The following is a 25,175-nucleotide window of genomic DNA, read 5'->3' on the forward strand; positions in this document are numbered from 1 at the left end:
AGTTAAGATACCTTATATGAAAGATTGGTTTCATCAGCATCAAAATTTCATCTTTAAATCACCCGAAACTTTTCAGAGTTTTCACAATTAGTTAACATTGAAGTCCAGGCAGTGCTAAATTTTGACAGTACACCTTGATCATCCTCCTTTCCTAAATTTCATCATGATTGGCCAAACTTGCGGTTCGTGATGGGCTTACATTTCCGGAACACCTACATGTAGGTTTTCATCGTATTGTTATTGGGAGGGGGTTGTTTCATGGTGTCTTCATTTGTGTTGGTATTTTGTTTTCAATTTACTTTTTGACGACATTAATGGGTGTGATATTTCGTATAATTCGTCAGCAAGTTCAAATTGTTCAGGTTACATAAATGAAGATACACGCACGTCAATCTGATTAAAATCATATCCTACGTTCTCTACGTATAACGTGATACGTAGAGAACGTAGAATATGATTTTAATCAGATTGCACGCACGTTTGTAAAGCTTTTATATTTGAAAAGGGTTAAAGCTTTTCAACACAGTGCAATTTATTATAGTTGTTTGATAAATTCAGATCTCGTGCAGGAACTGTGTCATTTTCCAAATCATATCAAAATAATGAAAACAATGTCGAATGAATATTTATTTTGAAATCAAACTGCATTTTTAATTTCAAATTTTATTGTTTAGAAATCAAATGGATTGGACAACAGGCAAGCCTATATAAGTCCTCTCCAATAGGTACCACATATATACAAGTCAAAGTGAATAAAGTAAATAAAAGATATCATAGACAGTAATGTATATATATAAAGAGAAATAGATTTTAACATTAAAAGCATTGATGGTAGTATTACACAATATTCACAGAGTAGAATGATTACTTCGGGTAATGTATAAAAATTAGATATGTAAACATCTAATCAAGCTTATACATACTTGCATACCCACATGCCTACATGTCACAAACACCCTCACACAAACAACACTTCTATATAAGTCTACATTATTACAAAGTTACTACATATATATGTCTTAGTGATATATAATATCCAGACTGTACAATAATAGAGGTCTTCAGTAGATTTCAATCATTCAATTATTATATTATAATCTCTTAAATCGTTTAGTACCATTTATCAAACTACATTCATTATTGTACGTAAAACAATATCAAAATACAATGAAAAATTTCTCAAGAGATACGCACACATTTCACAAGACTTGTGACGTGGCAAAAAATGCATTTAGAGTGATAGTTGGAGTCAAGATCAGTGACGTAACGAAAAGATAGGTATGATATAAATCATCCCAGCGTCAGTTCAGTTCAACAGTTATGCAAATTTTATGAGACCTGTAACGTAACCATTGGCAATGACGTATCTAGCGAGGAAAAACAGAAGGACAACGAAACATATTTTCTTGAAGAGAAGAATCCAGCCGTCGTATAGACCATCCTTTTCTCCGTCTCCCGACTGTCGTGACTTCATAGGAAAGTAGGTATGTTCCTCCACTTTCTCAATGGCCGTCTTCGCACCCTTCCACGAGTCAGGGCCGTCCAGACGCCATTGTACAGGGGTGGCCGGACCGAAGTAAAGTTTGTACCACAGCTTTGGATCGGAGAAGAAATGTTTCCAGAGGTTTGGTTTACAGCCGATCATAGACCCCAGTCTGTCGAGGTATTGGATGAAGTACACCTGCAGACTATATCTGGGGGAGTCGACATACTTCGCTTTGATAAAAGTTTTGCGTTTTTCTACGTGCTCACGACGCTTGGAAGCACTAGGTAGCTGATTCCTTCCTGCAAACACTCCGGTGATGTATCGGGCTTGCATTTCCAGGATTGGCGGAAGTGAGCCAAATGGTTGGACTAGTCCTACGACACCGAGGGTGCACGGGTTCATATCTGTCGGAAACATCAGCTCATATAAGTACGGGTAATGTCCGTCAACTTGAATTATGCTATCATCAAGAAATGGAAAGTCAAAATTAAACCCTGTAGCAAGTATGACGACATCAATGTCCTTGAGGACTGAACCGTCATCGAAAGTGGCGCCATCAGTTGTGAACTCTTTAACGTTACACTTAACGTTGATGGTGCCCGATAGAATCCTGTTTGGGAGGTCGTCGCTAATGGTTACGACGCCTGCGTCAAAGCAGTAGTTTGGCGAGAGACCATAATTGGAGTGTTTATAGCGACGATTGAGACGATGAAAGAAAACGGGTCGCATGAGACTCCAAGGTAGGCTCTGGGAAAATCGGTTGATGGCGAGATGGTCGAAGGGAATACCGTAGTCTGCGGCTCTCGAGATCACGTAGGTCCCTCGTCGGCTGGCTATGTATACCTGCAAAATATACAACAACAAAATAAGTACACTTAGAACTATGACCAAAACAGAAATCTTCGCTCTACATGATAGGTAGATAACTGTCTTGTTTACATTATTCATAAAAAAAATAGTTGAGCCTTATCAAATTTAGAACCCAAAGAGGAAGTTACCTTTCAACCTGCTCATTTCTAAGCTGCACTCAAATTACTCACTAAAATGTCGACTTAAACTCGTGATAATGATAGGAAAATGTACCATTTTACTTAATAAGCTACACAAAACAAATATTTTACTGATTTATCATAATCTTGATTTGAATATAAAATTTACTGCGGTACTAACATGTTCGGTATGACGACTCAGCTCGCAGGCGACGTCTGACCCAGAGTTTCCTATCCCCACCACTAGGATTCTCTTTCCTTCGAATCCCCGGAAGTCCTTGTAGTCGTGTGTGTGTATGACCTTGCCCTTAAACTTTTCAAGTCCTACGAATGTCGGCACGTTTGGAATGTTGAGATGTCCGTTACACACGAGTACAAAGTCAGTTTTCACTTTTTGCGACTTGCCAGTGTTTATATTCTTTACTGACGTCACCCAACTTCCGGTGTCGTCGAAATCGTCAGCCTGTTTTACTCTTTCTACGAGATGGCTAAAATTGATATACTTTCTCAAGTTGAAATTGTCTGCGTAAAGATTGAGGTATTTTCTAAAGTGATTATGCCCCATGAAGTTTGGGAACTCCTTTGGGATCGGGAAGTCACTGTAACACGTCATCTCCTTACTGGTGTTTATGCTGCAGGAGTTGTACAAGCTTGGGTCGCCATCTTTGGACCAGTCATGGTAATTCCAGAGACCGCCTATGTCCGTATCCTTCTCGAAGCATATTGGCTCAATCCCCACGTCCAGACAATGCTTGACCGCCGACAATCCGGCCACTCCGGCCCCTATCACCAGCGCAGTCTTGGCCATCTAGGGAAAATAATGATATTAAGTAATAAACATGAATATGGCACATTGAATTAACAATAAGTGTAACTTTCATATTTTTTTTTATATTTTTCATAATTTCTGAAATATCAGTCTTATGCAAGTGTCACTCATTGTGTGCGGTTTTTAGGTAAGATAAATAGATGTTATGTATTAATTACAACTCTAAAACAATATAAAATATGAACACATGTATATACATTTATTTCAAGCTGAAACTAAAAAAAATAAGATTCTTAAAGCTTTAAGAATGTATGCATTCTGACCAATTTTCTGTCTTCCTCATGTCAACTGGAAAGTTTATGGAAAAATACCCTTTAGTAGATACCAGGTATATATGAATATAAGGAAGCATAAGGAAATAACACTTATGGGTACAATTTGTCCACTTTCAGCTAGAAATAATTAAAACTTGGTTGGAATAATTATGATGAAATTGAAATTAGATGGTTTCAGAAAGTAAGGTTCCGAATAGCTAACCCAAGGGTATGCCGAAAGTAAATAATGGCTAAATGATAAACTATTACATCCCATTCAATACCGAAATAATTCATTTTCAGATTTCTTAGTTTTTTCCATTTGAAGACATGAGGTGTAATGCATTTTGTCCTTGTATGCATGCGGAATTCTTCCACTTCATGCCTGTACAATTTTTTAAAAACCATTATAGTTTAAGATTTTACCAGTGCAATTTACCTCAGCAAAATAATCATTATGCACTTCTCAAATTATGATCTATTGTCATTTTGCTATCAACTCATTTTGATATTACAGTCGGATAGGCTGATCCTTACACATATTACATTGGATCCTTTACATTGGTTCATTTACTACATGTTCAGACATTACCCCAAAAGGTGGATATACTTCCTGCTCTAAATATATCTAAAGGATATCTACAGTGCAGTTTCCATACTTGCCAACACTCCCAATTTTGGAGGGAGACAACCAATTTTGGAACCTGGAATTTTAGTATTTTTTAAACAGTGAATTTGTTAACTATTTTTAAATTCTGAGATCTAATTATTTGATTTGAGAACAACTCAGCACAGTTCAGTGCTACCTGTCTGGATCCAATGTACTGTTATATTTATTTACTATATCATAACTAAGTTACACCAAAGGCATCTTTTAATAAAAGTATTATTTACGATACAAATGAAATGAAGGATCCATATCATCCATTTGGCCTTGGACAGAAACCCATCCCAATCACCCAATTAATCTATCCTCTGAGTATAAACAGGGGGAAGGGAGTGGGGGTTCCAGTGGGCCTCCTGTTACCTACCGGAGAAGCAGATTAATAACATGACATTGCAAAATACAGATACACCTTATGCGGCACGTCGCTGATACAACATACACACTACACAATTAGCGAAAAATGAATAAAATACAACAGAATACCAAGACTATATTATTGCACCACTTCGACTTCACCGCGATAGGAAGTTAAACTTTCCCGAGCATTCGCAGAAAAAAATACGAAATTGTGCATGAGATTACAGAGGTGCAATGTGCCACATTCAATATACATGATAAGCGTAAAAGAAACTTGGATACTTATCAGTTCTAGCGTTGCGTTTGTAAATAGGGGTGATAACTTTACTAAAATGATATAGCTAACGCTGCAAAGCGTAAACATACTTTATTGCACGAATTTTAAGGAAACCACGAATATATGCACGCCCCCGACCTCACCCCGTTTCCACTTTTTAAAGCTGTATTCTTCTATTGTATACCCCTTCAATTAGTCCGAATTATTCTGATGTTTTATCGACTTTTTATATCGGTCTGTCGTCGATTAACCGACGACAGACCGATATAAAAAAAGTCAATAAAACGTCAGCGTATGTATTGGCAAAACGTCTTCAAAAAGTATTACCATCCATCATTAGCTTGGATCAACAAGGTTACTTAACAAATAGATATATCGGTTATAATATCCGTAGAACACAAGATATCATTGATTATGCAGACCAATTAAATATAGAGGGGGCAATCCTTTTCCTTGATTTCAAAAAAGCTTTCGACACATGTGAGTGGGACTTTATGGTTAAAACTTTAAAAACATTTGGATTTAATAACTCTTTCATCTCATGGATAAACACTTTGTATTCAAATAGTTCTAGTTGTATGTTAAACAATGGGTGGAAATCAAAATTTTTTAAAATAGAAAGAGGCATAAGGCAGGGTTGTCCGGCCTCGGCTTTAATTTTCGTAGCCATAGTTGAAATCCTAGCCCTTAATATCCGCAATAACAACAATTTAAGAGGGATAAAAGTAAAGGGGTTTTTGAAAGAACAAAAAATAAGCCAGTTAGCAGATGACACCACCCTGTTTATAAGTTCACCACACCACATACCAATAGCGTTGCAAATAGTATTAGAATTTGGGGAGGTATCAGGCTTAAAATTAAATAGAAACAAAACTGATGGTCTTTGGATTGGAAAACTAAAAAATTCTAAAATAAAGATAGGCGGAATAAACTGGCCAGAAGAACCAATAAAGTCACTAGGGGTATATTTCAGTAATAAAAAAAATGAATGTGAAAAGCTTAACTGGGATGGAAAAATTACAAATACAAAAATATGTCTCAATATGTGGCAAAGAAGAGATCTAACTTTTATTGGTAAAACAGTAATTATTAAAAGTATTATATTACCCAAATTTACATACCTTGCACAATCTTTGATAATTCCCAAAAAAGTAATAATAGAACTGGAGAAAACTATGTACAACTTCTTATGGTCTGGGAAAAGAGAAAAAATTAAACGAAAAACCCTAATTGGACAAGTGATATCTGGAGGGATAAACTTTCCAGACTTGGAAGCATATTTTACAAATCTAAAAATAAAGTGGGTCAAAACTCTAATAAAAGAAAACACTCTTGCGAACTGGAAAATCATACCAAACTACTATTTAAACAAATATGGGAAAGACCTGCTTATTTTTAAAATGAATCTAGACCAAATTAAATCTCTACCAAAAATAAAAGAAACACCATTATTTTATCAGGAAGTTATAAAAGCTTGGATTACACTGGGTGGAGGACAAACGAAAAATTATCTCAATCAGCTGGAAATAAGAAAACAACCAATATGGGGAAACAAACATATCAAAATCAAAAATAAAGTACTAATTTTTACTAACTGGATTAACTCAGGTATACTACTAATTGATGATATTTTTGAGAATGGTTCCATCTCTCAAATAAAGATTTTATCAAACTTAAAAAACAAAAGAAACTGGATGTCAGAACTAACCCAATTAAAACAGGCTATACCGAAGGAATGGATGAATAAACTCAAACTTACACCCTACCCAACATTACACTACAAAACACAATTGAAAGTTTTAGACAGCACTACCGATAAAACAATCTCTATAGAACAGCTAAACAGCAAAACTTCCTACGGCATATTAATAAAACAGAAATTTATCAAACCCTATATATATGAAGCGTGGAATAAAACATTTGATACATCTATAAGAAAATCAAGATGGTCTGAAATATCAGAATTCATATTCAAGAAAATACACGATAACAGAATTGTTCAATTTAAATATAAACTTATTAATCAAATAGTTCCTACACAGCAACAACTTGAAAAATGGAAAATTTCAAACACCCCAAATTGTAAACATTGTGGGAAATGTGAAGACTATAAGCATTACTTTGTAGAATGCTCCTATTTAAAAACGTTTTGGGAAAAGATAAATTCAGCAATGTCAACATGTAAAATAAACAAAAGCAGAATGTTAGAATTTATAGTAATGGGAAACAACATCAGCGTCCCTGTATATGAAAATATTAAATAAGGCAGTGAAAAAATAAAGAAATAATGATATAATTACTAGTAAGTATGAAAGAAAGTATGATAGCCCTCTTGTATGAGGACACATGATTGTGAAGATGCTGATCCCGGGGCTCCCCAACCTCGGCAGTATCCTTAATGTGCTGGGGAAGTAAAATGTTTGAAAAAACAAAACAAAAAAAATAAAAAATAAAACAAAAAACGTCAGAATAATTCGGGACTACCCTTCAATTTAAGTTCGGTAGCTTCCTGTGACCACCACAGAGACGGCCACAGACATCAGTTTGTCACAGGAAAGAGTGGTCTAGTGTAGGACCGAGGGATCCTTCTGTCGCTCTTCCAACTGAGCCAAAGAGAAATTCCCTCCAGGGCGAAGCATGGAAGAGGTCATGATCGCCATGTACCGTAACAGTACGTACAACTAAGGTATTTTGTGGGTAACAGAATTTACCGAAAAAAATTGTAACCCGGTGCAGCAGCAGGTATTAAACTTAACAAACTATCGTCCATGAATATTTATTTTTTTGTCATTGTAATCTATTCATAAATTCATAAAACCGATTTAGGACAAAGTGATTTTTCGAACAATATAGCATTACTGGCGAATGAGCCTCAAAAACATGACGTATAAAATAGATAAAAAAAAGAAGAGAAAAAAAAGCTTTTTTTCTCTAAATGACATACACACGACACCAGACAAAAAGAAATAGATAAAATGAAGATAAAAAATAGGAACAGAAAAGAACAACACACCCACACCTACACATTTAGGTCACTTTTTGAGGAATAGCAAAAACAAAAAGAATTATGTCCACCTCTTTAAAAGACCAAAAAAGCAACCTTACACCGCTTCACCCGGACATCAAAAGGCATTAGAGAAAACGAGTATTTCAATTTCAACTGACAGTTCATTATAATTGCTTCAAACATAAATAATATAGCGTCATCAGATGATTGGTTGATACAGCGCATGAGATATAGAACAAAAACGTTTGAATGACTTACATTTTGAACATGCTTTTTCAAAATGTTCAAAATGTTGATCAAGTGTTGCCAAAAGAGTACACAATATCGGGCTAAATTTTCGGGAAAATCCACGAGAAATTGAATTCTAGATACCTGTGTCAACAGTCTGTTCTTTACACCTCTTCTCCCTATAGGTTCTTTGGACTAGTGATAAGTCCTGTACTTCCGATAAGTTATCGGTGGCATTTATATTTATTCATTTGTTTTTGTAAACAGTATAACCTGTCTAAACCGGATATCACAGGGACCAAAATATTTGTCCGGTTTACACAGGTGTCCGGTTTATACAGGGTCGGCATATCATTTTTTGAAAGAAAAAAAAATGTAATGATTTGCATACTCTCTCTATATGCAAGTGTGTAAACATAAACAACAGAGATAGGAATCAATTGGAACGTTTAAGTATTAACAAATTATTAAGTGTATGATGATACAAATGAAGGGCGACCTAACATTTGATAGCGCTAATTTGTTTAGAATGTGTTTGCTTTAGAGTGTAGCCGGCCGAGAGAAATTTCAGGACCGGAATGAGCAGGTTGTTTTTACATGGATTGCTATGCCAACTTTTGTGAACCAACGCCGGTTTTCGGAATGGACAGGGTCTGGTTTATACAGGGTTTAACTAATATGATTATATAGGGAATATGCCGGGACCACAAAACACACTAGGTTTAGACAGGGATCCGGATTGAACAGGGGCCGGTTTAGACAGATTATACTGTATATACATAAGGGAAAAGAACTCTATTGTTGTGAAAGCATTGGAAAACTCGCGATGTAACGAGGAAATTTCCCGCATTGATATATCATATTAACAATACATTCAAATTATCTTTAACAAAATGCTAAACCATTCATTCTTTCGACATACATCCGGATTTCAGCACGAAAATAGCACTCAGACAAGCCAAATCTTAAAAGTGAAACTGCGCTGGATCTGACGGCATATATTCAATGTTTGCTGGAATTGATTTTGAATAAAACGTACAAAAAAATGCGAGAACTACATCTAAAGCTCTGGATTGGTTCTAGAATTTGATCCGGTTAAGAAATTAAGGTAATAGGATTGTGTCGCCATTTCTCAATAGAATATATTAAAATTTTGTAGTTATATTGTATATAAGTAAAGAAAATTTTCTGCCACAAAAAAAATATAGGTTGTCAGAATTTTAAGGATTTTAAATGGAAATTTATGTAAAAAGGAGTGAATTTTGAAAAGAAATTGAAACACACATTTTTTTGGCAAAATAATGTCGATAAACATGATGATAACATAGATTAGTATTGCATTAATGTATATCAATTTCATAAATGCTGAAATTGTGTAAAATTAATCATCTATAAACGATTAAAAATTCACATTTTATAATAAAACCATATACACATAGTAATTGCACGCAAGAGTTATCGTTCTTGAATAACTTCACAGTAGTGCAATAGGTAGCCGGTTCCCTGAAGTACAGAAAAATGGACACATGTGACTCATTGATTAAAAACAACTGAATTAATGCCTGGATTCAACACACTGTTCTGTCAATAATAAGCATACAATATTCATCAGTTTAATATTAAACATTAGAATATGCGGAAATTGTGATACTGTCTCCCTACATTGGATTTTCAACTAGGGATGTACTTCCTATTTCCGTTTAGCAATACACTCCTATGACCTTAACTACAATATTTGCAACGTAAAACAGACAAATTTATCCCGAAAATAATGAAAATAACGCCCCTCCCCCCTCCACCCTAACGTAAGGAATGTCTAGTGGAAGAGCAAGATAAATTCAGGCAAGATGAATAAACCTAAGTTTTATGATACCACATTAAAAACTGAAACGAATCTGACATTAAAATCGAACGAGCTTCGATACTTGGAATATGTATTGAATTTGAAAAACGACAAAACAATCTGTAAAAGAGAGACTTCATATGTTTATAAAATAAAAAGCTTACCTTTTCTGTCGTCGATTCGGTCAGTGTTTACGTCAGAATATAGATACTGGTGATTGTCAGCCCCTGAAGTGACGTATAACACACGTGTTCACGTGCGCACGAGGTTATATCTCCGCTACTTAGATAACGTTATTACATAAGATAAAGGTGAAGGCCGTGAGTTTTTGGCACTTTTGTAACATAAGGAAAGGGCTAGGACGTCAATTATTAGAACCGGTATCAATATTATCACTTAATGATTTTAGTTTTTCAATTTCCTTAAAAAATTAAATACTAAACTGTTGTGTGTGAGACTGCATAACTGTTTTTATTTTGCAACATCTTGCTTTTTAGTTATGAGCAGCACACTGTTCTGATGACAATTTTATCAGTTGCGGTAATAAATTGGTGCGACGTATTGTTAAAAGATCAAAAATGACTATAGTCATAAGGTTATTGGGTTTTATTTGGAAATAGACGTTGCAACAATTTTATATGACAAATTTACCGGTTCTCAAATTTTCTGAAATTTTCACCATCGTATCTCAATATAATGCACCAAGTACTATTTAAAGATTTTTGGTGTACAAGAACCGGAAGTTTGTGTGTCATTATCGTAAAAATTTGACATAGCAAAAGTGTATGAAAATACCAACATTTTCAGAGTTTAAGATTGTAGAACTTTTTTATCATGCAATGTTTTGTTACATATTTCAGTTCATAATTTGCAGCAGATCCTACTTTAACCAATATATTATTATTTGATAACGTAAAACATTGTTTTGATAGTTATTTGGACAAAAAAGTGAAACCTGTCGTACACCTTAGGAGGGCGGCACTAAATAGGTCATAAGTTCCGGGGACCTTTTTATTTAAAAAAATGAAATATCTCATGGGTCGTGTCTTAGGGAGCTACAAATATAACCTAGTTATGGTTAAATTGCTTTGTGGTCAAAATTCTTTTGTTCCTGTAACAGGTCCTTTTTGACATTTCAGAGGAGTACGTCCTCATTTTTCCGATAGCGCACACTCTATATGCTACTAATACTCGCTATTTGACTTTCATGTTTGTCCTTTTGTTCTTTTGAATTTTCTTTTCTCTTAAAATTGACATAATGTTCCCTTAAAAGTTTCACAAGGGACAAGTGCAAACTTTTTTCCTTTCTTTTCCATCTTTTTAATAATATCCTGAAATTAAAACTAATCGGTAACTTTGATTAGTCTGTTATCGGTACTCAAAAATAAAATCAATGTATACATGCTGATTTCCCCTCCTCCCTTACGTAACATGCTGGAGCCGCGCCTGCGTATTACACATGCCTGTTCCCAATGATTAAGTGTTAATAAAGGTACATGTCGTATCTCCTCGTTTCCATGTCTCTGAGAACGTGGCTTGTGGGTTAAGATAAGTAAGTAGTTGGTTACGTAGAGTCGAGGATGTGAGTAGTTGACATTAAGATAACGAATACATTAAGTCTCTTTATCAAAATGATCCGTTCCAATCCGCCAAATTGATGATATTTTTGAGAATGGTTCCATCTCTCAAATAAAGATTTTACCAAGCTTAAAGAACAAAAGAAACTGGACGTCAGAACTAACCCAACTAAAACAGGCTATACCGAAGGAATGGATGAATAAACTCAAACTTACACCCTACCCAACATTACCCTACAAAACACAATTGAAAGTTTTAGCCAGCACTACCGATAAAACAATCTCTATAGAACAGCTAAACAGCAAAACTTCCTACGGCATATTAATAAAACAGAAATTTATCAAACCCTATATATATGAAGCGTGGAATAAAACATTTGATACATCTATAAGAAAATCAAGATGGTCTGAAATAACAGAATTCATATTCAAGAAAATACACAATAACAAAATTGTTCAATTTAAATATAAACTCATTAATCAAATAGTTCCTACACAGCAACAACTTCAAAAATGCAAAATTTCCAACACCCCAAATTGTAAACATTGTGGGAAATGGGAAGACTACAAGCGTTACTTTGTAGAATGCTCCTATTTAAAAACGTTTTGGGAAAAGATAAATTCAGCAATGTCAACATGTAAAATAAACAAAAGCAGAATGTTAGAATTTACAGTAATGGGAAACAACATCAGCGTCCCTGTATATGAAAATATTAAATAAGGCAGTGAAAAAATAAAGAAATAATGATATAATTACTAGTAAGTATGAAAGAAAGTATGATAGCCCTCTTGTATGAGGACACATGATTGTGAAGATGCTGATCCCGGGGCTCCCCAACCTCGGCAGTATCCTAAATGTGCTGGGGCAGTAAAATGTTTGAAAAAACCCCCAAAAAATAAAAAAAGCGACAGAATAATTCGGGACTTCCCTTCAATTTAAGTGCGGTAGCTTCCTGTGACCACCACAGAGACGGCCACAGCCATCAGTTTGTCACAGGAAAGAGTGGTCTAGTGTAGGACCGAGGGATCCTTCCGTCGCTCTTCCAACTGAGCCAAAGAGAAATTCCCTCCAGGGCGAAGCATGGAAGAGGTCATGATCGCCATGTACCGTAACAGTACGTACAACTAAGGTATTTTGTGGGTAACAGAATTTACCGAAAAAAATTGTAACCCGGTGCAGCAGCAGGTATTAAACTTAACAAACTATCGTCCATGAATATTTATTTTTTTGTCATTGTAATCTATTCATAAATTCATAAAACCGATTTAGGACAAAGTGATTTTTCTAACGATATAGCATTACTGGCGAATGAGCCTCAAAAACATGACGTATAAAATAGATAAAAAAAAAGAAGAGAAAAAAAAAGCATTTTTTCTCTAAATGACATACACATGACACCAGACAAAAAGAAATAGATAAAATGAAGATAAAAAATAGGAACAGAAAAGAACAACACACCCACACCTACACATTTAGGTCACTTTTTGAGGAATACATGTCGTATCTCTTCGTTTCCATGTCTCTGATAACGTGGCTTGTGGGGTAAGATAAGTAAGTAGGTGGTTACGTAAAGGCGAGGATGTGAGTAATTGACATTGAGATAACGAATACATTAAGTCTCTTTATCAAAATAATCCGTTCCAATCCGCCAAATGCTGGACTCCAAGCGCAACAATCACACATGTAGTATTACCCAGACTGCTGATACCGATTTCTTCACCCAACCGCGCTATCGATGGCGCCTAAGTTTACTAAAAGTTCACTATACTTACGCAGGTTATCCACAGAATGTGTCATTAATGTTCCCTGATTAGTGTCGGTACCTTACGTATTCCCTGCTATCACCATAATGACAATATTAATGTATGCCAAACACTAAAACATCACATCGCAGCAAAGTAAAGTAAACTGAGACATTTTATGTTTATTGTAGCGCAATACATTACCAAACTATCAGGTTTTTTATGACATAGGTCAAAATAATTAACGTCATTCTTAGTTTGAAGATAATTTGAGAATGGAGATGCATGTCGAATAAGGGGGATCGTTTAAGATTGTCGGCATGGCTGCATCCCCAATTTAAAACGTCTATGGTTTGTTTATTAGGTAAAGTAAAAGATATTCATTAAGCAATAAATAAATAAATAATTGAAAAGATAAATAAAACCTGTCATTACTGGGGTTTCCCTAATTTTCGGTCCGTTTACACATCAGTTTACTATTTTTAAGAACAATTTGTAAAAATAACTAAAACCGCTCCTATTTGTCACGTTTTATAAAAAGTTCAAAATTTCCCAAAAACTTCATTGATTCTTATAGATTTTCGACTTCATATTGTCAGTGACTATCCAAGATATGAGAATGGACACAATTTCCCCTTTAAATGTGAGTGTATATAACAATTTAGCGAATTAGCTATGCTAAATGCTATCTTTCTACTATTAGATACTGTATAAGGGAACAGACGTCGATAACTTGTGTCTAATCTTCTGCTCAGTTTGAACCAATAGATCAAACAGATCAAAAAGATATCATTAATATAATCGTAGATATACTTAAGAATATATGTTACCTAACACATTCTGCATACAATTTGTAAATGGGTTACCTCCCTTCTCAACATTTAATTACCCGAGTGTTATTTCGAAAGGAATTAACCAAGTTCAAGTTACAATGCATACTTGATATATAATGGAAATGCATATCGCGATAAGTTAGCATACAGCCTTAAGTCCAATTTTGAATTCTTCTTCACTTCTTCATTTTCTTATCAAAAGGCAAATTTGCCTACATAAACATATTGTCAATATGAAATGAATGATTTCACCAAAATTAACCGTTTTTAAAGTTGTTTGGATTTTGTTTTTAATATGTTGCCTTTTGGGTTTAAAACTATTTCATGACGGACCAGGTACGTTGTAATTAGGGTCAAGCTTATACAAAACACAAAATCAAGTAAAACTGTTTTGTTAATTTTATTCAATCAAAGACTTTTTCCATAAGCAGATTTACGATACAGTCATTACGTCATCAATGAAACATCACGTTGAATGATGTAATATTGAAAGATCCCGGCTTTGTCAGTGGAAACACCGACCGACTGAATTAGACTAAAGTTCGACAATCGCCTGAAATTAGACGATGACAGGAGAACCGGAGTATGACCGAATGTGACAATGAATCCCTTCTCACGGACTGTCGGCAGCAAAGCGGCCAGAAGGACCTCAGCCTCAGCGGAAGTGACAACCTCTGAGTTCAGGAAACGAACGAAACACACATCAGCAGTTCCGGTTTGTATTTTTGGAAACATTGCGTTACCACAATACACTTCGTCGACTCGTTGTTTAGAAAAATCAGCCATTTGTTGACTTAAATCTTGACCGATGGTGTGACTTTCCGGAAAGGCTTTCTTCAGGGTGGACAGGAACACTCCCGTGGAACAGGCTGGATCATACAACCTCCCTGCTGTCATGGTAACGCTATCCAGGAACTGAATTGTGTATTGCCTGATCCTTTCCTCACCACAGCTGAGCATTGCGTCATAACTGTCATCAACCTTCCATCCTTCCGCCGGGGAACATAGTTCCTTTCTTGTGGACTCCCTAAGGAGGGGGAAGGGGCAGATAATCTCGACATTGGACGAGTCTCCTTCCATGATATCTGCGAACAGTCTGAGTTTCTCGGAATTGTTCATTGGGTAATAATTAACTTGTACTTCATTTTCGGTGATGCGCTCATCACAAAACAGGCCCAGAACCATATCCGAAGTCACCAAGCTACAGTGCAGTTCCGGAATCTTCCCGGCGATCCAGTAATCCGACAGAATCTTCCTTCCGACTAATCTCCGTGATCCCGATAAACCGGATACTCCTACGTTGAGGAAAAACACACTTTGAGGCAAATCACACGTTGGTTCATTCATGCGCTCCAAACTTCTGTCAACAACGTGCTCCCACGAAATAACATTGGCTGTTGGAGTACCGGGCGGAATCTTATTTTTCTCATATCTTCTAAATTCGCTCATGATGAGTGTCAGACATTTCTTGTCTAGTGGTTGTGCAGATGACTTATTTAAAGCTTCCAAGAGAAGATTTTTACCTGCATCCCATTTCCCAGAAGACAGTAGGTTCCTCACATTGTGAAAGTCATTCCGAACTTCTTGGTCGTGGATACCCTTGAAGATACCGTCGTAGCTTGTAATGGCGTCAGTGAGGAGAGCCGAGTCGTCCGCCATGTTGAAAGATGTTTGTGAGAAATGGATATGATACCATCTCCTGTTATCGCACCTGAACCGTGAATCGTTATCTTACCTGAGAATGAAGAGCCGGCGGCGATTACATTCCTCTGTTTACCGTCCATAGTTTCTGACAAACAAGATGGCGGCAGCTGTGGTCAACATACTTGTGCATGCTGTACTGTACATTCTAAAATACATCAACTACCTGGTAAGTACTTCTTTTTTAATTTCCTATGAAAGAGATATTTGGGTTTGTGAAACCACGGACTCAGATAGGTGGATTAAGAACAGAAAGTTTTAACGCAAAGTTGAATACATGATTGGCTAAACATTTACGCCAACTAAGTTAAAGACAGTTGGTTGTTATAGACATGTCGTAGTGGTAGTTTCAGACAAGCTGTAGTTAGTCAACTTTTGGTATAGACAGGTAGTAATTTAAGACAGGTGGTAGTTTCAATAGATGGTAGTTATACACTGGTGGTAGTTTCAGACATGTGGTAGTTACAGACAGGTGGTGTTATAGACAGGTTGTAGCATAGACAGGTAATATATATAAAGGTGGTAATCATAGACAAGTGGTAATTAAAGACAGGGGGTGGTTTTATACTAGTTATAGACAGGTGGTAGTTAACACAGGTGATATGTTTAGACAGGTGGTGATTATAGAAAGGTGCTGGTTAGAGACAGGTGGTAATTATAGACAGGGGGTGGTTTTATACTAGTTATAGACAGGTATTAGTTAAAACAGGTGATAGTTATATACAGGTGGTAGTTATAGACAGGTGATAGTTATATACAGGTGATAGTTATATACAGGTGGTGGTTAGAGACACGTGATAGTTATAGACAGGGGGTGGTTTTATACTAGTTATAGGCAGGTGGTGGTTACAGACAGGTGATAGTTATATACATGATGTAGTTATATACAGGTGGTGGTTATATACAGGTGATAGTTATATACAGGTGGTGGTTACAGACAGGTGATAGTTATATACATGAGGTAGTTACAGACAGGTGGTGGTTATATACATGAGGTAGTTATAGACAGGTGATAGTTATATACATGTGGTAGTTATATACATGAGGTAGTTATATACAGGTGGTGGTTACAGACAGGTGGTAGTATATAGACAGTTGTAAGTTATAGACAGATGGTTATTTCATACCGTTTGTAGTTACAGATATGTAATTTTTATAGACAGCTGGAAGTTATAGACAAACGGTAGTCAGGTTATAGACGGGTGTTTGTTTTATACAGGTGGTAGGTATAGACAGGTGATAGTTCTGTAAAGGTGGTAGGTATGTACAAGTGGTAGTTATGTACAGGTGGTAGTTATAGCCATGGGTAGTTATGTAAAGGTGGTAGTTATGTACAGGTTGTAGTTATATAAAGGTGGTAATTATGTACAGGTGGTAGTTATGTACAGGTGGTAGTTATGTACAGGTGGTAGTTATATACAGGTGGTAGTTATGTACAGGTGGTAGTTACGTTAAGGTGGAAGCTATGTACAGGTGGTAGTTATGTATAGGTGGTAGTTATATACAGGTGGTAACTAAAGACAGGCGATAGTCATATACAGGTGGTCAATATAGACAGGTTGTTGTTACAGACAGGTGGTAGTTATATACAGGTGGTAACTAAAGACAGGCGATAGTCATATACAGGTGGTCAATATAGACAGGTTGTTGTTACAGACAGGTGGTAGTTATATACAAGTGGTTAATATAGAAAGGTGGTAGCATAAACAATTTATTTACAAATAGGTCAATAACTTAAGAATACTTATTAAGTTCCAAATCTGAACACAATGCAAGCAATACCGCTGTCATCAAAGAGGCATGGAATTGAAAGAACTGATCCTGAAGAGGCTTCAGTAAGAATAACTTATTCAAATTTTTATAGTATATACAATGATCTGTAAATATTTTCATTCTTTTAATTCTAAAATGATTAAACGGAAACCTCAGTAAGTTTCTATATGAAGTTTGACGTGTGAAACGCTGGTATCCAAAAATATTACAACATTGCAAACAATAAAACAACGTTATTTACATCAAATTCGATAAACATCAGAAAGAGAATAGCGTATTTCCTTACACATTTGGCACCTTGCTCTATTGCAGTTTTACAGAACCACCATACCAGAGACGGGATCTGTTGTCAAAACACTTCTTCACCAACTGTTTGGAGACGACAAACTGAAGAAACTAGAATACCTTTGTCAGTTTTATCATAAATACGGCTTATACAGATATGAGGGGAAAATATACCTATTCGAGGAGAGGATAGCACAAACCGCTATCAATAAGCTTGATAAAGGAGCAGATAATTACCTAGAAGATTCTCCATTGAAAGACACGTTTTTAGGATCTTCTCAAAAAAGTCCAGAAACAAGGCGTGCTATCGCGTCAATCTTCCGTAAAACATCTATAGACGAAAGAGGTCAGGTCATGATCCGTGACCTTGACCTTTTGTGTCAGAATATACGAGAGGTCAGTAGTAGGTCAAGACCGGTCAATATCACCCAGTTCAGCTTAAGACTTGCCTTAGACGTGGTTGGCCATGTGTTATTACATCTTGACCTTGGGGGACTGAACGGTCGACAGGATCGGCTGCTGGATGCCATGATGACCATTCTGCACAGGTATACAACACATTAGTATAAAGATCCCTGTACCACTGCCGAAACTAAAAATATTCTTTTGGGAAAAAATCAAGGTTAGCAGCAACTTTGATAAATCATTTCTGAAAAGAAGACATACCTTACGTCACTCTTAAGAAAACATATATTGAAGATGAAATAAGCAATACCATGGAAACATTCCAAAAGGTGTAAATAGATCTGGAGCAGTAAGAATGAAATACAGCGTTAACGAACAAAGAAATACATAGCGATTCAGAATTCGTAAAATTCTTTTGATGGGGGTAATGCATACAGGTGATAATGAAAAGGGGGATTTTTTTCTTCTGGACCTATTTACGGCATTTAAAAAAACCACTTCTGCCCCTAGATGTTACGCCTTAGCGGAAATCACCAGTAACAGTACCGAATTTATCCAGGCTGCTGAGAATCTGGACAGTCTGACGTCACAGATCCTAGAGGACGCTCTCAACGAGGACGACCAGACTGGAGAGGACAAGAGGCTAGTCGTCCAGCTTCACGAAGCTTGTGGCTTCGAACAAGTAGGTCGCACTCTTATCGCAATTCAATGATTTAAGGGATATTTTTGTTTTGTTTCGCAAATATCTTATTATTGAACTGAGGACAAACGTTAGCTTTTGTGTTCTCGACTAAAACGACGGAGCGAGAACATAGAAAATATGGGTTTTGATGCCGGTCTATACAGACGGGTTACCTATACAGACGGGTTATCTATACAGACGGTATACAGACGGGTTATCTATACAGACGGGTTATCTATACAGACGGGTTGTCTATACAGACGGGTTATCTATACAGACGGGTTGTCCATACAGACGGTATACAGACGGGCTATCTATACAGACGGTATACAGACGGGTTATCTATACAGACGGGTTACCTATACAGACGGGTTCTCTATACAGACGGGTTGTCCATACAGATGGTATACAGACGGGCTATCTATACAGACGGGTTATCTATACAGACGGGTTATCTATACAGACGGGTTGTCTATACAGACGGGTTGTCCATACAGACGGTATACAGACGGGTTGTCTATACAGACGGGTTACCTATACAGACGGGTTATCTATACAGACGGATTGTCTATACAGACGGGTTACCTATACAGACGGGGTATCTATACAGACGGGTTGTCTATACAGACGGATTGTCCATACAGACGGTATACAGACGGGTTACCTATACAGACGGGTTATCTATACAGACGGGTTGTCGATACAGACGGGTTGTCCATACAGACGGTATACAGACGGGCTATCTATACAGACGGTATACAGACGGGTTATCTATACAGACGGGGTTGTCTATACAGACGGGTTATCTATACAGACGGGTTATAAAGTTTACGATTTTCGGCGCGTTCAATGGGAGGTTTAAGTGCATTCGAGCGAAATAAAATTGGTATACTATGGTCTGAGGTATAAACTAGGGTCGGTCGGGGTAACCTGAAACTTACATATTCCCATCTATTTACTTTCGTTTCAACAAATTCTGTTCAAGATGGTACATGCATTGGGTTTATCAACACTGCCTTAACGATACTGATATACAACTGTTAGTTCACAGATTCAAATCATTACTTAAAAGTAGTTTTGTAGTACAGTTCATATCAATGTTCGACTCTGCTGTATATTTTCAGGCTAAAGACAACATGAAGCTGTTTCTGATGGCTGGCACCGAAACCACAGCATCCACCCTACCTGTTGTATTTTACCTGCTTACCAAATATCCTCATGTGCAGGTAATCAAATCAGCAAAAATAAGTTTTGATATATTTCTGTTATCTGCAAGGTCAGTTTCAATCCCAAAATGTGATACGTTTCAGTCAGTTTTTTTGTTTTTTTTATTAAATATTGAAATCGGTATTCAAATTATTTAAATACATACTGAAAATATTTCATATTTAATGTTGAAAATTTTCAAGTTAAATAAAAATGCTACAGCAACATATGAATGTAATAATTCTACTTAAAAAACCTTTCTCATGCGACTTCGCTCTTGTCATTAAAAAAGACATAAGAAAATAATTATTTTATTTCGAGTGCTCAAAAAGTATTCATCCTTTGCTATTCAATTTCCAATACTTTTTCGTTTCGTTAGATGGAACTCCAGGCAGAAGCTGACGAAAATATCGACAATTTACGGAAAGACCCGAACTTTCCTCTACCGAAAATAGAGAGCGTCATGAAAGAAGTACTTCGGCTATACCCTATAGCACCATTCATCAGCAGACAAAACAACGGCCCTATCACTATAGGAAAGGTCAACCTTCAGGAACATGTGAGTATCCTAGCAACTACAGGCACGTTTCCATAGCAACTTTAGTCATGTTTCCATAACAACTATAGTCATGTTTCCATAGCAACTATAGTCGTGTTACTTAAGGAACTATAATCATGTTTCCATAGCAACTAAAGCCATGCTACCTAAGGAACTATAGTCATGTTTCCATTGCAGTCGTTTAGTTTAAGGAACTATAGTCATGTTTCCATAGCAACTACAGTCGTGTAACCTGAGCAACTATAGTCATATTTCCATAGCAACTACAGTCGTGTTAGCAAAACAACTGCAGTCTACTTTTGCATACTTGCCAATGATATTGTTTGTCGGTCAATTTCAGAGTGACCTGTTAGTGTTTACCTGGGGGATACATAGATCACCGCACGCATGGAGCCATTCAACGGAATTCATACCTTTCCGCTTTTACGAAAATGAGTCTAAAAAATCTACTTCTAACTTATACATTCCTTTCGGTGCTGGGTCGCGGGTGTGTATTGGTCAACACTTAGCGTGGCTGGAGATCCGATTGGCCATTGCAATCTTGCTGAATAACTTTGACTTTAGCCAGGTGGAGGAGACACCGGACCTTCGGTTCGTGGTGGACTGGACACACGCTGTGGTCCATCCGGATAAAGACATGGTGTTCCGAGCTGTTCCCAGGACAACAGCTGGCACCACAACTTGACTTACACCCATCACGTTTTACCATTACAACATGAGACATTTGTTATTGATATTGTTAATTATAATGTTGTGTCCTATTTCAAAATGAAAAAAATTGGAGAAAAAATAATTAAATTGTATTTAAATGTAACCAGATAAAGTACGTATATTAATTAAAAAATATAAATTTAAAAAAGAAAATGAAAATCTTTCGTCGGGGCAAAGTTATTCCTTGGATGAAAAACCAAGCGAAACGAAACCCAAAAGAGGAACTAGTTTAAGTTGCCTAAGGTTGGTTACAAATTCAAGAAACTCAAAGACAAAATCTATCAAATACACAGAAAGACCTAGATGACTTCAAAGTTAAAGTCATAAATGCACTTCGAACTGAAGTTTGTTTATGGCCATTGACCTCCCAGATCTCTTCTATGGTCACCTCGATCATGTACACAATGGGTTATGCATGAACTTCCGATTTGTTCACATGGTATATTCATTCAATCTCATTTTATTAGTTATTGATATTGAAAAATAAATTGAATTTACTCATTGAATATGAAGCAATGATTAAAGTGTTGTTTTTTTCACCTATGGTTTATTCACTATATCTATGCCCGTTCGTAGTGATTATCGTATAAAAAGAATTTGAAATGAATAGAAAACCGGATTTTATGTAAATTATAGCAAATTTAGCTACCAACAACGACAGACAAAGCATCGAACTTTGAGGTACACCAAACTATTTTCCATAAAAGTGATATATTTCTGTTTTCGTTTTCTCATACTTAATTCGTTTTCTTTTCTTTCAATAGAAACTTGTTAACAACAAGTTCATTTTTTTCTTGAAATAAAATTAAAAAATCGCTAAAACCATTGTAGATAAAGGTAAGACACGCGGGAGTAAGACGTTTATATAACGCACCGCATGTCCACTGCTGCATTGATGACACGGTAAAAATGTGTCACAATAGCAAATTATGCATCTGTATTTAAAATGTAAATAATAACACGAAGAAATTATTTTTATTGAAACGTATCTTTACCATTTGGCAAATGTGAAAATTAAAATGTTTGGCGATATCATGGACCACTGAGTTTAGTTTGAATAGGCTAAACTTTGACACAGGTTTTGGCACTAGTTCTATGAACGCTATATTAATGCCGTTTCCTCCATTGGTCACTAGATATATAAACGCTATGAATGCCCTTTCCTCCATTGGTCACTAGTTCTATAAACAGTATGAATGCCCTTTCCTCCATTGCTCACTAGTTCTATACACGTTATGAATGCACTTTCCTCCATTGGTCACTAGTTCTATTAACGCCATGAATGCCCTTTCCTACATTGGTCACTAGTTCTATAAACGCTATGAATGCCTTTTCATCCATTGGTCACTAGTTCTATTAACGCCATGAATGCCCTTTCCTCCCTTGGTCACTAGTTCTATAACCGCTATGAATGCCCTTTCCTCCATTGGTCACTAGTTCTATAAACGCTATAGGAATGCCCTTTCCTCCATTGGTCACTAGTTCTATAAACGCTATATGAATGCCCCTTCCTCCATTGGTCACTAGTTCTATAAACGCTATGAATGCCCTTTCCTACATTGGTCACTAGTTCTATAAACGCTATAGGAATACCCTTTCCTCCATTGGTCACTAGTTCTATAAACGCTATATGAGTGCCCCTTCCTCCATTGGTCATTAGTTCTATAAACGCTATGAATGCCCTTTCCTTCATTGATCACTAGTTCTATAAACGCTATGAATGCCATTTCCTCCATTGGTCACTAGTTCTATAACCGCTATGAATGCCCTTTCCTCCATTGTTCACTAGTTCTATAAACGCTATAGGAATACCCTTTCCTCCATTGGTCACTAGTTCTATAAATGCTATGAATGCCCTTTCCTCCATTGGTCTCTAGTTCTATTAACGCTATGAATGCCCTTTCCTACATTGGTCACTAGTTCTATAAACGCCATGAATGCCCTTTCCTCCATTGGTCACTAGTTCTATAAACGCTATGAATGCCCTTTCCTCCATTGATCACTAGCTCTATAAACGCTATGAATAACCGTTCCTCCAATATACTAGCATACATCAGATACAAACATGAGCATAACTAGACAGAAGGTAATATAATTAACAACAAAACAGAAAAATAAAACAAAACAAGAAAACATACAAATAGTCTCAATTAAAATTACCTGTAGGAGTAATGAATCTACCATTTGTTTTTATAAATATTTCCAAAAGAAGTGATATTCTCTTTCACAATGATATCCTCCAACACAGGCAGGGCTAATAACAGAATTGAACCTAACTAAATATTAATTTAGGTAAATGCAGTGTACCTTAAGTTTGTATTTATGATGATTAGTTTTCTTTCATCACACCCAAAAGGATTTGGAGATATAGAATGATAGATTTTTTAATCGTTTTTAATTATATGAACATCAATATTATTTCAAAAGCGTAGGCCAGGAAAGGTGAATTTTTACTGGAAAGTATAAGTTTGGGTATTTAAAATTGTATCTACTTCTTAGAGCAGATTCTATTTAACGATATGAAGAAGATATGCGTAAATGAGTTGTATTGTCCCCAAAAATCTCGTCATAAATGTATGCTTAAAATAAAAGATGGCGTAAAAACGATCCTTGGATAACTCCATTTGTTTTATAATGACCGTACGAGAAAAAGAGTTCGAAATTAATGTTCTACTTGCCGTGGTCTATTGGATAGGTAATTTATTTATAAAACAACTGAGTACACGTAGATCATCAGATATTCAATATGATTTCAATCTAATACACTAAGTCTCTCGTGCCATACACGATGTAAGGTCTTAGATTTGTCACGGATCAACGGTGCCAACCTACCAACCTACCACTCTGCCGGATATCACAGACACACTTTTTGACCGACATTACTACCGCGTCAGAGTTAAGATTTCCGTAAAAAAAATCGCAATTTACTATATTACTTAAATAGAGTTAAGGCGTTTTATGCTATATCATTCAACATGTGAATTATCCGTAACGCTCTCGATCAACGTGCAAACCTGGCAAAATGTACTGAAATTGGAACTGTGTGACCGTGTTCTCCACATAAGAAACCATACCACTGAAGTGTTTAGCAAGACTAGAAGTATTTGATAAAATAATTGATACATATTGCATATAGAATGTGTTCTGCCTTCCGTGTACTTCGTGTACATTTCAGTACTATAGTTTAAATGCAGTTTTTACGAAAAACTTACCCCTAAAGCAGCGCTAATGGTGGCCAAAAGTGACAAATATTATCATAAATTTGTAAAAGTTGATATGACAGCCAATAATCAGGTATGAAAGCAGACCGGTAAAATATATTGCTGGAGACATGTGTTCATTTGTATATAGATGTTTATAATGTACTCTGAATAATGAACATTGAATTTGCAATTTACAAACGCTGTTAAATAAATTCCTCTGGTTGGTTTTACTAAAACACATCAAAAGATTGGACGAACCCTTAATTGGATGCCAAATTTGATTTTGTTTCACTTTTAGCTCACGTTTAACTGTATCGGACAAATCAGGTCACAACGGGGACAATAGTTCAAAGTAGCAATGATATACCACGGTGACGCCTACCGGCCTGTCTGGTTTGGTCCCACTACGACCAGGCGGTCAAAGTTCACGTGGTAATTCAACAGACTGGACTTGACCCAGGGTCATAAGGTATAGTACTATAATCTTTAGCGACCAAGTTTCAAACTGACACTGATGAGTATCACAAACACTGATGGGTATCACAAACACTGCTGGGTAT

General features: G+C 36.3%; 2 protein-coding genes across 2 annotated transcripts; one reads left to right on the top strand and one right to left on the bottom strand.

Annotated features, from left to right (window-relative positions):
• Positions 1–748: 748 nt before the first annotated feature.
• Positions 749–10,175, bottom strand: LOC110456754 (dimethylaniline monooxygenase [N-oxide-forming] 2-like). The gene is made up of 3 exons (XM_021507702.1): positions 10,102–10,175; positions 2,657–3,283; positions 749–2,329 (listed from the first exon to the last, which is right to left on the bottom strand). The coding sequence occupies exons 2-3, from the start codon at positions 3,281–3,283 to the stop codon at positions 1,319–1,321; spliced, it is 1,638 nt and encodes a 545-aa protein (XP_021363377.1). The 5' UTR covers positions 10,102–10,175; the 3' UTR covers positions 749–1,318.
• A 5,631-nt stretch (positions 10,176–15,806) lies between these two features.
• On the top strand, positions 15,807–21,499 carry LOC110456763 (cytochrome P450 3A28-like). The gene is made up of 6 exons (XM_021507714.1): positions 15,807–15,960; positions 17,877–18,397; positions 18,765–18,936; positions 20,061–20,162; positions 20,522–20,701; positions 21,042–21,499. The coding sequence occupies exons 1-6, from the start codon at positions 15,892–15,894 to the stop codon at positions 21,384–21,386; spliced, it is 1,389 nt and encodes a 462-aa protein (XP_021363389.1). The 5' UTR covers positions 15,807–15,891; the 3' UTR covers positions 21,387–21,499.
• Positions 21,500–25,175: the final 3,676 nt, after the last annotated feature.

This window comes from Mizuhopecten yessoensis, unplaced genomic scaffold (genome assembly GCF_002113885.1).
Source record: "Mizuhopecten yessoensis strain PY_sf001 unplaced genomic scaffold, ASM211388v2 scaffold1029, whole genome shotgun sequence".
NCBI classification, from domain to species: Eukaryota; Metazoa; Mollusca; class Bivalvia; order Pectinida; family Pectinidae; genus Mizuhopecten; species Mizuhopecten yessoensis.

What these genes read in the sequence shown, in the direction of transcription:
- LOC110456754 (XM_021507702.1), bottom strand. Translation starts at nt 3,283, where the DNA reads ATGGCCAAGACTGCGCTGGTGATAGGGGCCGGAGTGGCCGGATTGTCG. An exon ending in TGAGTCGTCATACCGAACAT is followed by an intron (nt 2,330 to 2,656) that starts GTTAGTACCGCA and finishes TATATTTTGCAG; the next exon opens with GTATACATAGCCAGCCGACG.
- LOC110456763 (XM_021507714.1), top strand. Translation starts at nt 15,892, where the DNA reads ATGGCGGCAGCTGTGGTCAACATACTTGTGCATGCTGTACTGTACATT. An exon ending in AAGCTTGTGGCTTCGAACAA is followed by an intron (nt 18,937 to 20,060) that starts GTAGGTCGCACT and finishes GTATATTTTCAG; the next exon opens with GCTAAAGACAACATGAAGCT. An exon ending in CCAAATATCCTCATGTGCAG is followed by an intron (nt 20,163 to 20,521) that starts GTAATCAAATCA and finishes TCGTTTCGTTAG; the next exon opens with ATGGAACTCCAGGCAGAAGC.